The 14,847-nt window shown below is 41.5% G+C and overlaps 1 protein-coding gene across 1 annotated transcript in view; it reads left to right on the plus strand.

Annotated features, from left to right (window-relative positions):
- Positions 1 to 14,130, plus strand: part of crim1 (cysteine rich transmembrane BMP regulator 1 (chordin-like)) — an 81,083-nt gene extending 66,953 nt beyond the window's left edge. The window contains exons 9-17 of the mRNA XM_018732332.2: positions 2,361 to 2,517; positions 4,517 to 4,638; positions 6,731 to 6,943; positions 7,467 to 7,682; positions 8,367 to 8,588; positions 9,144 to 9,335; positions 11,337 to 11,453; positions 11,738 to 11,925; positions 12,942 to 14,130. Of these exons, the coding sequence (XP_018587848.1) occupies positions 2,361 to 2,517; positions 4,517 to 4,638; positions 6,731 to 6,943; positions 7,467 to 7,682; positions 8,367 to 8,588; positions 9,144 to 9,335; positions 11,337 to 11,453; positions 11,738 to 11,925; positions 12,942 to 13,118 (1,604 nt within the window). The 3' untranslated portion in view covers positions 13,119 to 14,130. The remainder of the gene's footprint in view (positions 1 to 2,360; positions 2,518 to 4,516; positions 4,639 to 6,730; positions 6,944 to 7,466; positions 7,683 to 8,366; positions 8,589 to 9,143; positions 9,336 to 11,336; positions 11,454 to 11,737; positions 11,926 to 12,941) is intronic.
- The last annotated feature ends 717 nt before the right edge of the window (positions 14,131 to 14,847 follow it).

Here is a 14,847-nt window from a genome sequence, read left to right on the forward strand (position 1 = left end):
ACATTGTTATATTCTTCTTTAGACGCTAATATGTTATGAACAGTTACTTAAGTGGTACTTCTTCAAGGTCATAATTGAACATGAGTTTGAAATGTCTTTTTTTTCATTAGCACTTTGAAAATGGAGGTTTAAATAGTTTTTTTTTTTTTTTTTTTTTTTTTCCTGCTTAGTGTGCCCCCTTTTCAGACATTTTACATACAGTTCAGGAATCTATCATCAATAGATTCTTTGGACACCAAACCAACATTGGGCAATGACACATGCACACACACAGTCTACTGGTAATTTTATTGTCATGAGTCCACCTGAAATGTGTCTTTACACTGTGGGGAGGAAACGAGAATGTTGAAGTTTAGACTCGAGTTTAAATTCACAGCCCAGGAGCTGTGAGGGACCGGTGCTACTTACTGCAATTTTTTAAATATATAATTTAAAAAAATCAAATAATGTCTTACCCTCTCATTGTTCCACTAGAAACCACTTTCCTTCTTAATAGAATTTGTTAAACATTATTCAGAACACACATTTCTTCGGGCAGTGTTCTGTAATTAATGTTCATTGTATAGCCATGATCTTCAGAACAATCTATCTTCTGTTCTGCTTTTGACACACATTTGTAAGATGTTCATGGCCTAGAGCTTGGAGCAAAGTCCTGCACAATAAATCAGTTACTAGTAGTAAAACTAAGTACATTTCTCGAACATGTCTACTTTTAGTGCTTTTGATTCCTTCATATGCGCAGTAGGCTAATTATTCACATTTGTCAAACGGGATATTAATTTTCTTCTGAATATTACCTTTTCATTTAAGCTTGTCAGTATAAATACCTAAGCCTTTGGAGGACAAAAAAAACACTTCTCTAGCAGCTTAGAGTGAAACCGCTATTGTAAAAGATTGATGCATTAAACCTCTGTTATTTGTGGCAGTTATGTACCATAAAAACATGAAAAGCATACATTACATTCATTTTCACCCTAGTAATTCTCTCCTTTTTAACAGGCTGTCTTGAGATATAGTGATTATTTTCAAGAGTTAAATAAAACTGTGACCATATTACATATCATTTTGTACTTTAAGGGTAAGAACGTTGTGCAGTCGGGAGGTTGGGAGGTTCAAACTTTTAAATTACACACTGTCCACAGTATAGCACCATTTTCTTTTGTTGAGCCAGAGCCAATGGAACTTAGAGGAAATTAGGCACAAATATCCATATTGATGTAAAGCAACAGGTAAAATTTCTTATGTGGACCTGTTTCTTTTTTTTTTTTTTTTTACTAGTGCTGTTCAGAGCAGCTTATTTCTTCTTTGCTGTATGAAGTTCTCAGTAGAGAAATTTCAATTCTAAGAATTAAAACACATGAAGTACAGGGATTTGATACTTGATTCTCTATTAAATATTGACAATATTGATGTGAGACAAAGTAACACTGCCTCAGCCGCAAAAAGGTAAATTAATTGTTTTTCCTATGATAATATTGCGCATTATGCAAGGCATAAAAAGACAGACCTGCTTTTTCCATCAAAATAAATGTCACAATTGTTGTTACCATGACAATTGGTCAAAATTTTATGTGAGAGTATAGTAGTGTTTACAGCATTTGTTCACCAACAGTGTTTTAAAAATGTCCAGATAATGATGTCCAGGTCCTCAAAGTGCAGTTTAGAGCCTCATTTCTTTATGGAAAATGTTTAAATATAAGTTTATGCATTTGAAATGTGAGCCATTTTATATTTAACTTGAGCAAAGGGTAGTCTCTTGTTTTTGATAATAATACGTTTGGATCTCTGTCAATGTGCCAGATTTGTTTCCTAAAATATAGGGGGGAAAAATTAATGTTAGGTGATGTTAGAATGTATTTAAATGATGTTAGTAATTTTGAACAAAATAGAATAGCCAATAAGTAAATAACAAGGGGTTAATTCAAGTAGGAACTGAAATATTTTGTTTTTCCTTTTGTGTAGGACAGAAAAACTAAAAGTTAAATAATGTATTACATTTTGATTTTGCATCTATCTCAGACCATTGTGTTATGTGCCATGTACCACTGTCCAGATAGCTATGCGAATACCGCTTCTGCAATGCTAATTACGGTGCGGTTTTGTTTATTTATTTTTTTTTTTTGGGTTGTAGCCGGTTTTCCAAATATCTCATGAAGTTTCCGCTCAGCTGCTGGAATACCCGTGACACGCTAAATTAGACTAAATTAAGCAAAATTAGATTTCCAGCTCCTTTACCTAAAATTAGCATTTAATTCTTTTCATTCTTTGATGTTTCGGATAACAGTCATAGAGTGCAACACGGGACTGCAGTACTTACATATTCATGTCCAGCTTTCCTTTCATTTTCTTGCTCGTTTCAGGAGAGGAGTTGTGCAGGGGCCTCATGGCGGACTGCACCCTCGACTGCCCCTTTGGTTTCCAAACCGACGTCCACGGATGCGGAGTATGTCAGTGTCGACCGAGGCCCAAAAAGTGCAAACCCGTGTCCTGCGACAAGGAATGCCCCTTTGGCTTCATGTGAGTCATTCGCCGCCTTTCTCTTCAAAAGTCAACAAGGCTCGGAGTTCCAGCGAACACACGAGCAGCCCTGCAGTCAGATGTTCAGCCTCAATTCACTTGATCATTGTTTGCTTGTTTCCATTCCCCTAACAGGTTTGGAAGGAAATCGACATAGATTTTTTTCAGAATTAACATTTGCTAAAGGAGACTAAATGAATGAGCAAACAGCGAGAGTGAAAATTGTTACGATGGGCCTTTAGCGACTTCTTAATTATATTTAGAAGATGTCTTTGCAAAGGAAGCAAAGCCCAGCCTGCATATGCGATTTCTAATTTCTGCGCTGACTACAGTCGAGTACTGCGCCGGCTCTTTGTGTTACTGACAGTTGAGTTACGAAGTTTTGAAAATGTGGACATTTTCGTTTTGTTGTTAAATGCATTTTTTGCCTAGTTCCTAAAATTTCATTAAGTATGACTTAGTGATAAAGGTTACATTGGATTTCTTAACAAACTAATGTGTGAACAGACATCTGGTCTGTTTTCTTCATAAGCTGAGGAGCCAGTGCATACTGCTTTAATATTTTACTTTATTGTAATAATTTAGATTGAATAGGCAGGAGTGCAACTGGATATGTGCGATAGTTCTTCAGGTCATCTCTCTTTATGTTTCTCTTTATTCCAGTCCTTTTGAATATGTCAGCGGTGTGAACGTTTGCATCTAAGATCATAATTTTAGATATACTTGTCCCCTTAAAGTTCTGCCGCAAGATGGACTTCAGAGCGTCTGAATTATTCATTGACCCAGAGCCCCCTTTCTTGCTCCCTGCCCCTCCACTGTTGATATTCTGCACGACTGAAATCACTGCTGATAGCCCCTTATCACGGCTCTGAATGAGAATAGCGCATGGCTGCTTTTCACTCCCCGTAATTCGTGAGATAAGAGGGAGGAGACGGGGTACAGCACTTAAGAGAGGCTGTAGAGGAATTTTGAGCTTCAGCGAAGATGAGTTGACAGTCAAAAAGCACAGAGCACTTGACATACGCTCTCTGGATCACTTGGTAAATTTTTTTTTCTTTTTTTTTGGTTAAACATACTGCAGACATCTGTATAATGGACTGACAGAAACAATGGGAATTTAGCATTTTTCTTTAAGATGTATTGATGTCAGTCATTCCAAATACAGCAATGGAATAATACATTTATATTCATCGTGTCACGTGGCAGTAGCATAATAAATTCTGTATTAAGGCTCAACATATCTGATAGAGATTCATTTTTACAATGAGTAATAGATTTTATTTCTGAATCATTACTAAGAGGCCCAAACCTTTCACATTCGAAAAAATGCCGGGGTAAAAGTATCTCGGTGATGGGTCAACATAGAAGGGAACACATGCTGTGCTGTTTCAGCCTATTATCATTATGCATTTACCATTATGTTGCCATTATACCATTACAGTTTCCCTGTGCTGTTTTTATGGAACCGTTCACAGACGGATTATATAAATCACCACTGTGTTTTGATAGTGTTTTAGTGTACTGCGCTGGTTAAGGGCATAACCTATCATACAGGGAGTTAAAACCCAAATTTTGTTCTGTCCGATATTCACCCAGCATTTTTACCCTTTTACCTTTACCTTCCCTTTTATAGAGAATAGTAAGGCGGTAAGATATATGAAGTACAGAAAAAACACTATTGTGTTGTCAAGACTTGTTTCATACTCAACGGTGTACTAAACACCAGTGACAGAAATTGAACAAATTATAATTAACAGAGCATGCCAGTCGCCACCTAAAAGCTTGTATGTACATAAACTGGGATATTAAAATAAATATTAGTTCCTGTTCCAGTTAGCTATCCCTAAAAAGATAAGACCGTTCTGAATTTTTCAGTATACATCTAAATGTACTCTATCTTTCTGTCTTCAATATTTAATAGTTTTTTTTTTTTTTTTATTTGCACTCCTGCTACGGAATGAATCAATTTGTCACTAATTCTCGAACCGTCTGCCATCAGAAAGAACAAGCATGGCTGTGAAGTGTGCCGCTGCAGGAAGTGCCCAGAGGTGCCATGCGACAAGTCCTGTCCATTTGGCTTCCAGCTTGACCGGCTGGGCTGCCTCACCTGCCAGTGCAAAGGTGGGAGTCTTATTATATGGGAGAGCTTTACTCTCTCTCTGTGTGTGTGTGTGTCTGTGTGTGTGTGTCTGTGTGTGTGTGTGTGTGTGTGTGTGTGTGTGTGTGTGTGTGTGTACCGGAGATATGTGTGTGTATATATATATATATATATATATATACACACACACTATATACACACACACACACACACACACACACACACACTATTCTGTAACTGTGGTGACTAACAGAACTCACTCTTCTCTTCACCTGTTGCACCTCTGCTCAACATCATTGTCAAAATAGCTTTTGCTTTACTGGATTTGTCTTTCTCCTTTTTTAAATTATGAGACACACCTGGGCTATGGTGCAATTACAGTGCCATGTATTTTAATTTAAATAGACAAAGTCATTTAAATAAAATGCGTAAATGTCATTTTTTTTTTAAATCGGTGGGATAAGAAGATGCATTTAAAAAAAACTTGATAATTTAAGCCTACACAGAAAACATTAGCATTCATCCAAGTGCAGATTCACTTGTCATTAAGATTTTTATAAATATGTAACATTTTTTTCATTTTTTTGCAGTTGTATATTATTCTGTCTTTCTGTATGATTAATTTCTGTGCTCTCGGTTTACCTGTTGTTGGCAAAGGGAAGACAGGGTCTTTGGCCGTCTCTGTTATTAATATTCTTCCCATGTTTTGGGGGAATTAATTTAAATAATGTATTTGAAATGTGAAATATTTATAAAAGGAAGTAGAAGAGCTGTATTAATGAAGGCACCTTTAATTTGATGTTTTCAAATGTGCATCCTTCATATCTCTAAGAAAGGATTTAATTAATGTGATTTTCCATCCTCCGTCCCTCTTATTTTGCACAGATATATTGATTATACCCTTTGCTGCACCTGCTTTCTAATCTGGAGGCTATAAGGGACAAGGTTGTTGCTGGACAGCATTTAATTACAGCGAAAGAAAGCTCCAAGGCTGCACATAGCAACCCCCCCCCCCCCCCCCCCCAGTTCATTTTCTGTCTTTTCAAAACCAAAGATGCACTCTGCGGTTCTGGCAATTCCAAGTGACACTAATGAAATGGCTTAATAGACAGATTTTATTTGATATTCAAAAGAGGAACAAAATCAACAAAAATCCATTAAATGCTCTATGCATGTGCAGTGAAATAGGGACGGAATTATAAAGCCCTCAACTAGTGTGAAGTTTATGCATGTCAACTCTTTTTTTAAGTTTTTGTTTAATATTTTCGAACCGTTTAATATTCTATTTATAATTTTCATTTGACTTTCGCATTATTACATTGAGTTTTGGTCCATAAATAAGAATGAATAACAGCTTTTATCATTGCTTTTATGCAAAGCCACCGGATATCTTTTTAGGAATAATTCACGCTAAGTGCTTTGCTCTAGGGTTTAAGCCAGGCCTTTCCAGGGGCTTGAACTAGCAACGGTGGGATCTTTGAGTTCCCCGCCTATGTGTTTTCCCTTTGCTCAACAGTTAATGGGAATGCCATGCTTCTCTACGGGATTGTTTTATTTACTTTTTTAATAAAGTTTTATGAACAGCCTAGGGTTACAACAACATAGAGGTAAGCAATACAGTGAGGGGCTACAAAAATGTCCACCTACATAGAGCAACGGCTCAGGTCAGAAGGGGACAATATACTACAGGTGTGATCATGTAGCCCAATTTAATAACTTCTAGAAGTATGTCCCAACATTCCAGAATTCCATAGAGTTGTCATGCAAAAGAAAAATGTAATTTTTTTTCCAGTGGTAGAAATTTAAAGTAGAATTTTAACATAGCCATCTTTGTATTTTTTGAGTGAACTTCTGGACCACTGCATTAAAATACGTTTCCTTACCGAGTATGTAAGATAAGCTGCTGTATGTACCGTAACATCATCAAAAAAAGAGTTTTGGTTGTAGTTTAACCAGAAAATAGGTGGAGACTAGTCAAACTTTGTCCGAGGTTTTTCAAATGGTTTCCTGAACTCCATTTCACTGGAGTTGTATCTTATCACATTCACAGAATAAACTTGTTCAGAGAGGCTTTGTGACCTATGTCTATTGCATCCTCTCCTTCTCCTCCCTCAGACCAAAGCACTTCATCTGCGGAACCCTCAGTGAAACTGGGCTCCTGCTTGTCCATGGATGGCCGTCGGCACGACAACGGTGACAACTGGCATGACGGCTGTCGGGACTGCTACTGCCACAATGGCAGGGAGATGTGCGCTCTGATTTCGTGCCCTGTGCCCGTCTGCGCCAACCCTACCATTCGACCTGGCCAGTGCTGCCCGTCTTGTGCAGGTAGGACCTTGTCTGAACCTCCATGAAGGTCCGTGTTCATGGCGACGTACATCTCAGCAGAAATACAATTTATGCATCACATTAAGAGAAGGAGACATAGCTGCAGACTTGAAAGTCTCAAGCAAACCTAGTTTGTTACCTACCACTTGCTACACCGAGGTTCATCGTTCAAGTAGGTAACTTTGTTCATGAGCAAAGTTACTTAAACTGATGTACGTCGCTTTGGGCAAAAGCGTCTGCTAAATGAATAAATGCAAATGTAAACACAACAGCAAAGCCCCTCCTACATTAATGTTAGGGCTCCTCTTAGATTCTGCACCATTACCTTAACCACCATGTTACCACCTCCCCTTAAACTACAAACTGGTTTCTGTATGTGTAGTAATAGTTTATTAGTAAGTGGTAGAGGTAGTATCTGGTTCAGACCAAAGATTGTGTGTTGACCCAAGACAATACAGTGGTGTCTAATGCATGTTGGCGTGTTGTTTTCATGTCTGGCTTTTTGTTTCGTGTGTGACCCTAGATGACCCCAGCTCCCACAAGCCTGAGCTCAGCGAGGCATCCGTGTGCCTGGCCCCCAGCGGGGAGTACTTTGTGGAGGGTGAAACTTGGAACATCGACTCATGCACGCAGTGCACATGCCACAGCGGCAGGGTGCTGTGTGAGACGGAGGTTTGCCCACCCCTGCTATGCCACAGTCCCATCAGGACACAGGACTCCTGCTGTCCACATTGCCCAGGTGTGTCCCATGGTGTACAGTCGTCACGTTGCCCAGATTTAGCTTATGGGTCACATGACACACATTTATGTACGCACACGAGTCCGACTTGCCCAATATTGTCAACACATAGCTTGATACCCAGCTATGGCACATTGCCCACACTGCTCTGCCAGACAGGTCTGATTATCCATGTTGTCCACAACTTCCACTGAACAATTGATGATGTGATCAGCTGCACATGTTGCCCATATATGGCCTGTTTCCATTGTAGAGTCCATTGCCTACGTTGCCCAGTCCTGTGTGACGTTAGCCCCGCTGCCCAAGTTAGAAATTCGGGGTTTAAAAATAGTTTTTGCAAAATAAAATTATCAGTGTTAATTATGTATTTACTGGCACTTCGCAAAACCCACTTTCGATAAATGTTAAGTTCTCTGTAATGTTCTGCCCATTTATACAGCGGAATCATTTTTACTGGGGCAATTTGGGAAAAGCGCCTTGTTGAAGGATACTGCAGCTGGAACGGGGGTGCAAACCAGGGTCCTTCAGCTCTGATCAGTACCTGCTGCCTTTATATCCTTAGGATGTAATGCACTCGTTTTTTTTTCTTTTTTTCTCTGAGATATGAGTCACTTTGGAATAAAAGAATAAATGCACGTTTTGGAGCATGAGGAACAAAACAGTGTTTTATGTGCTGTCCCCCAGATGAGCCCCTCACTCCACAGGCCCCCAGCAATGACAGCATGCCCAGCTACTGCCGCAATGAGGAGGGTGACATCTTCCTGGCAGCTGAGTCCTGGAAGCCCAACATGTGCTCCAGTTGCGTCTGCCTGGACGGCGTCATCAGCTGCTTCTCCGAGTCCTGCCCGGTGGTGGGCTGCGCGAGGCCTGTGCTGCGCAAGGGCCAGTGCTGCCCGTACTGCCTAGGTGAGACACGGACGGTCTGCGGGGCAACGCTATAACTTTACTGTGTTGCGAATGGCGAGGCGCCTCAGCGAGTAGCGATGTCTGCTTCACAGCCCTAGGGCTAAGGGTTCAAATTTGGCCCTTAGTTCTTCTGATGAGGGATCGTCCATGAGGCTCTTGACATGCTCATGTTGGCTTTCTTAAAAAATTTCCCTTCAAAAAGTGTTTCCCTTTGTAACCAAACTCCGCGTTCACCTTTGGATCACCGCAGTCCTGTCTCAGTCTGGGATTACTGAGCACGTACGAACGGATATTATCTTAAAAGGCACTTTTATCAAATGGATCGGAAGCTTACGATGTCCGGCAGGAGTTCCACTCATAAAAAGGTCACGCTGTCAAATTCCTCCTGACCAAATAAAGCACTTACCCTCTTCTGTTCTGTCCCGTTCCTGCATTTTTGGGGTGTGCATGGGTGTGTATGCGCGCACGCTCATTTGTCTGTGTGCTCGTGCAAGCGAGCATTAGGTATGACTCTTCTTCACCGTAACTCCGCCGTTCTCCCCCTCGCTCCCCCAGAGGACACGGTGCCAAGGGCGGTGTGCCACTTCAATGGGAAGACATACGCCGACGAGGAGCGCTGGGACATCGACAGCTGCACGCATTGCTACTGCCTGCAGGGCCAGACGCTGTGCTCCACCGTGAGCTGCCCCGCCCTGCCCTGCCACGAGCCCGTCTACGTGGAGGGCAGCTGCTGTCCCATGTGCTCAGGTGCGTGGGGAGGAGGGCCTCTGGTCGCTCGCTGTTCAAACACAACATTGTTGAAACTATGAATAGAACAGCAGTTCTGCAAAAGGAGACCGCGTGGGGACAGTGGGATGAGAGATTTAAAAAGGTCATTGAGTTGACTTCCTTACTCAGCAGTCCACAGCCACGACACCACCGCTCGACACCACGTTGTCGTTGTACTGTGAGAGAATATCGCCGTTTCTCCGTTTTGTTCTGCAGCACATGGAGAATATCAAACCTGACGTTTCAGACATTTCTCCGTATCTCTCTATATATAATATATATATTTTTTTTGTCCATATATCCATATTACTTACATATTCATTTATTTGACACCTTTGACAACGCTCAATTTACAGTATTGGGTCTGTGTAGTAACCTACATACAACTGTTCACCCATTTATTCAGCTTGGATTTTTTTTATTGGAGCATTTCAGGCCAAGTGCCTTGCTCAAGGGTAAGAAAGCAGGATCAGGATATAGAGTATAATTACATAATGTGTAATTAAGATATGATAAGGTATACTTAGACTGTTTGCATTGCTGAAACATGAGTGTAATTCAATAATCCAAATTCCGGGATATTTTTTCTGAAGTCATTGAAAGGGGTGATGTTTTTATTAGTGCTTTGCCGTGTAAGGCAGACATGGGGACGTCCCTGCAGAGGCTCGCACCGCTGCTTAGAGTAAGCAAAATGAGGGCGAGACTGTGGAACATGGACTCAAGGATGGGAGAGCAGCACGTTTCACCGACAGTGCAGTTTCAGTTTAACACCTTCGCCGTGCCTCACGGTTTGATGTTTGGAATTCAAAGAGCCGAGGGGAGACAAGCTCGTGGAAGAGTGCGATCCGCACCGAGACGGAGAAAATTTATTATTCGCCGCCCCAAAAGTCCTGCTGCATCCGTGTGCTGATGCTGCGCGAGTGATTCCGCTCATCTTTAGGAGAAAGAGAAAAGCATGAAAGTTTCAAGCAAATATTTATTTAAAGAATGGCTGTGCTGAATTATGTAGTTTTGAAAATGATGAAATACGGCAAAATGCTGCATGATTTGTACTTAAAGTTTCTCCCAAACACAACCCTTGAATGTATTCGGTTTCGTAACTGCCATGATGCCACCTCATGCGTCATCAGAGGAAAAAGTTGCAAAAACAGCGGTGGGCTGTGATTATGTGGCTTTAAGTTTGCGGCACACAATGTTCTGCTTACGCCAATACCTCTTTTCTCGATAGCTAGTAGACACTGGAAACATTATAAAATACTGTTTTGATTGAGATTTTGGTTTAGACTCTGATTAAATTAATATTCTACTTTTGATTTTTTCGAGCCAATTACACTGATTGCAGCCTAACCATCCTGTTTCACCTGGCGATTGATTCGGTGGCAAATACTAATTCAGCAAGGGCTGGATAATATTCTCATAATTACAATCCACTGGAATCCTTACACTGGCTGATTCAAATTTATATGCAATACATGATTAAAGTAGGGAGTAAAATGGAAAAACTGAGCTTTTAAGGGTACAATTCACATGGAAGAATTAATACAGGCTCAAATCAGGTTCAGGGTGACTCAGGAAAGTAATTCAAACCAATGTCTTTCACGCTGCCCTGTGAGTACTCTAGGGAATTATAAACGCTCATCTTATTGTCTTTCCTTTTCTCTGCATTTTCTGACCCGTCACTACTTACGGGAAACATTTATATAAAAGCTGCATTAGCCCGGAGCAGAGTTTAGCTGAAATGTGCAAACGCTGGAGAGTGGGGTTTCATGTTTTGTGTTTGCATTCCAAGCCTTGGCTCATTCGGTGTGTAAACTAAACTAAACTAAACACGATGTTATCGAATGCAACATTCGGTTTAACTTGCAAAGACAAAAAAGTAGAGCCAGCGTTGCACTGTACGCGATTCAAATGGTTTCGGTGCGAGCCGTAATTGTTGCATTAACCGCCTTTCAATGGTGCGTGTCCGTGTCCGTGCTTCAGGTGTGTATCCACCCACGAACATACCCATCGAGAAGACAGACCGTCGGGGAGATTCGCAGGTGCACCAGTCAGCCTGGCCAACGAGGAGCGAGAATGACATCGTGCCCCAGTTCAGAGGTCAGGGGGGCAACCTTGCAGCTTTTTCTTTCCGCTGCTTTTTCGGCTTTACCTGCTTCTAAGTAGGTACACGTGTTACCGTGAGGGGGCGGGGGAATGCCCCAGCAGTGATCTAGCAAGCCTAACATGTCCCCCAATAGCTGGCAGTTTATGTTACTGAAGTACGACTCAAAGCTATTACAGTTTTGGGTAATCGGAAAGCGCTGAAAAGAATCAGTTCTACTTTGTCCGTGTTTTTGAGAAGTGCTTTCGTTCATTTCAAAGCCTCTTTGTTTTCGCAACAGACTTCGGAAGCCTACAGATGCCGTACTTGGATGGCAAGGCACCGGTGCCCAGTGAAGAGGACACCTTCCACTCGGTGGCCTGGGTGGCGCTGCCCGTGCTCATGATGCTCGTTACTATTGCTATCCTGCTGCTCGTCAACCAGAAGAAGCAGTGGGTCCCCGTCCCCTGCTACCGGACCCCTACAAAGGTACAAGCCGGCGTAACCCGTAACTCCTGGAATTGTCAAATACACAAGCGTTTTTCAATGTATTTATTCTTAACGGCATTTTCTTCACGTACCAATCTTCTGCATTTTGTTAGTTGCAAAGCGAACGTGACCTGTCGACCATCAGAAGTACCCAGACAACATAGGGATGTGGGACCGACTTGAATCAGCCTGCTTCCGCAGCGTTTACAGTTTGCGTGTGATGTTGTTGAGTGTTGACAATCAATAACGCGATGACTGTCAACGAATATGATCTTGGGAGGAATCAACGATCAGCACGGAATATGAGTTTGTGTAGACAAGTTATTTAGTTCCAGCTGTTTTAAAGGTTTTTTTTAGTTTATGTTTTTAATGTAGCTCAAAATTAATATAGTAAAATAAAAAGACTCTCAAAGTTGTTTTTTTTTTTTTTTTAACTTATTATTTATTATGCAATGGGGGGCGCGGTGGCGCAGTGGGTTGGACCACGGTCCTGCTCTCTGGTGGGTCTGGGGTTCGAGTCCCGCTTGGGGTGCCTTGCGACGGACTGGCGTCCCGTCCTGGGTGCGTCCCCTCCCCTGCCTTATGCCCTGTGTTGCCAGGTAGGGTCTGGTTCCCTGGGACGAGCGGTTCTGAAAATGTGTATGTGTGTGTATTTATTATGCCTGGGACTTTTACAAAGCCTAACCCACAAAAAAGTATGTATACGGTATGCAATAACTCAGACTTTCGATTTACAAAGTTGAGTGACTTTTGAGTTACAGAAAAGTCCAGACTTCTATTCAGACTCGGCTCCCAGTTGCGTTTTTAAGGTGAAGGGCCAGGGTGTTTATTCATTCATGGTTCTTAGAATTTCAGTATCGCTTCTGTCTGGGAATTAAAAAACAGGTGAGATATGGTGGCGGGGAGAAGGACGTGTTGGATGCTGGAATTGATGTCGTCCTGGAAAATCGCATCAACTCTGCTCTGCCGCAAGGGCATTTACCTTGCGCCTCTTGTCTCGTGTGTGATGTCTGCAGACCACCTGTCTGAACAACCAGCTGGTGTACGTGGACTGTCAGAAGGGGACCAAGGTGCAGGTGGACAGCTCCCAGCGCGTGCTGCGGATCGCCGACCCTGACTCCAGGCACAGCGGCTACTACAGCATGCAGAAGCAGAACAACCTGCAGGCGGACAACTTCTATCAGACTGTGTGAGTGAGCCGCTGGCAGGTGTGGGTGCGGCGCATAGCTAATCGCGGCTGTAGAAGCTAAAGGACATTGCCACCAAAATATCTCCCAAAAAAAAAAAATTAAAAAAAAAAAATAAATAATAATAATAATAATAACAAGTGTGACAGACTCCAAACGAAAGAAAACAAACTGACAATCTTATCAAGAAATGCAACATAGTAAACCAAACAGTCACGTTGTTTTGGCGGTTTTAACGAAATGAGATAAGCTGGTTTCTGACGTTTCCTGGATGGATTTTTCGTGTGTCTGTATGTTTATGAAGTTTTAATGTACAGCTTTGGGATTAGGACAAACTGGCTTTGGCAACAGTGCTATTTTACTCCATTCCTGCTTCCTTGAACTGACTTTGAAAAGAAAAACACAGAAATTCTGAGTGATGTTTCCTTCCCCCCCCCCCATAACACCCCCCCCCCCCGAAGAGCACTGTAGCACCAAAGCGTACGCGTAGTCTATGTGTCCGTAAGACCGATGAGACTTGCTGGTGTCTGCCCTATACTGTGGTAGGTGACGCTGCTGGACTCCTATTACCGTACCCGAGACAGAGAGCAGAGTAAAGCGCCTGGACAGACGCAGCAGAATTTGAGTGTCTCTCGCCTGGTCGTTCATGGACACTTTCACTTCTCTTTTACTTTCCGGTAACACTTCGTCGACTAAGAGGACAATAGGAAGAAACAACGCTATTCCATCACCAGATGTTAACCTGGTTGCTTGCGGTTTATTTTTTTTTTCTTTTAGTAGATTTCTTCCGGCTATTCACCTGTTTGTTTTTTGTTTTGCTCAAGTTTTCACATTAATAGGCTTCTATATTTAAAGGTAAGGGCAGACTTACAGTACAATTCCTGAAAACCTTACAATGTGTTAAAAGTCAATAAAGGGTTAAAAACAGTATAAAGTTAATATAAATGTTCTGTGATAGTTATGGGTTGAATTTTAAGCATATCTTTTCTCAGTACGCCTTTTTCCTTTGTTTCTGAGCCCCCCACCTCCTTTTTATTAGCTTGTATGTTTTTTTTTTTTCTTTTTTTTAAGCAGAAGAAAGGTCCACTGGTTATCAGGGTTGTGACGCTGGTGCCTGACAAAAATTCAGAAAATAATCTCGGTGGTCATTTGTCTTTTGGGGTTTTTCATGGTCTGAAAACAGGCTGTCCTGGGGAAGAGGAAAAGATTGTTTTATTACTTTTGTGTAGCAATTGCATTACTGGTTATGCAAGTGCTCCCTTTCATGGGAGCTACACGATTTTATGTTATCCAAGCACCTTTTGAGTTCTTTGCCCTTTTGCAGTAAATGTTTTGGCTACTTCAGACATTATAGGAACACTTATGTATATATTTTATTCTAAAATGAAAATACATGAAATACTGTGTGAATATATGTATGTGTGTATATGTCTATGCATGTATGTAAGTATGTGTGTATAAACACACACACACATGCATGCACACATGGTTTTCTTCACATGTAAATTTTTGAACGTATTTTCCTATTGAATGTATTTATGGTGAAGAGAGATTTTCCTGAATGACGGGGGAGCTGTGAAGGCATTCCATGGCCTTGAAAGTTAGTCTCTGGCAGAAGATAAAAAGAAACAAGATGGAATGAAAATGACAAACATCTCATTCTTTTTTTTCTTTCCTTTTATGTAGCTCGGTGTGTGTGTGTGTGTGTGTGTGTGTGTGTGTGTGTGTGTGTGTG

Source organism: Scleropages formosus, chromosome 15 (assembly GCF_900964775.1).
Source record: "Scleropages formosus chromosome 15, fSclFor1.1, whole genome shotgun sequence".
In the NCBI taxonomy this organism is placed as follows: Eukaryota; Metazoa; Chordata; class Actinopteri; order Osteoglossiformes; family Osteoglossidae; genus Scleropages; species Scleropages formosus.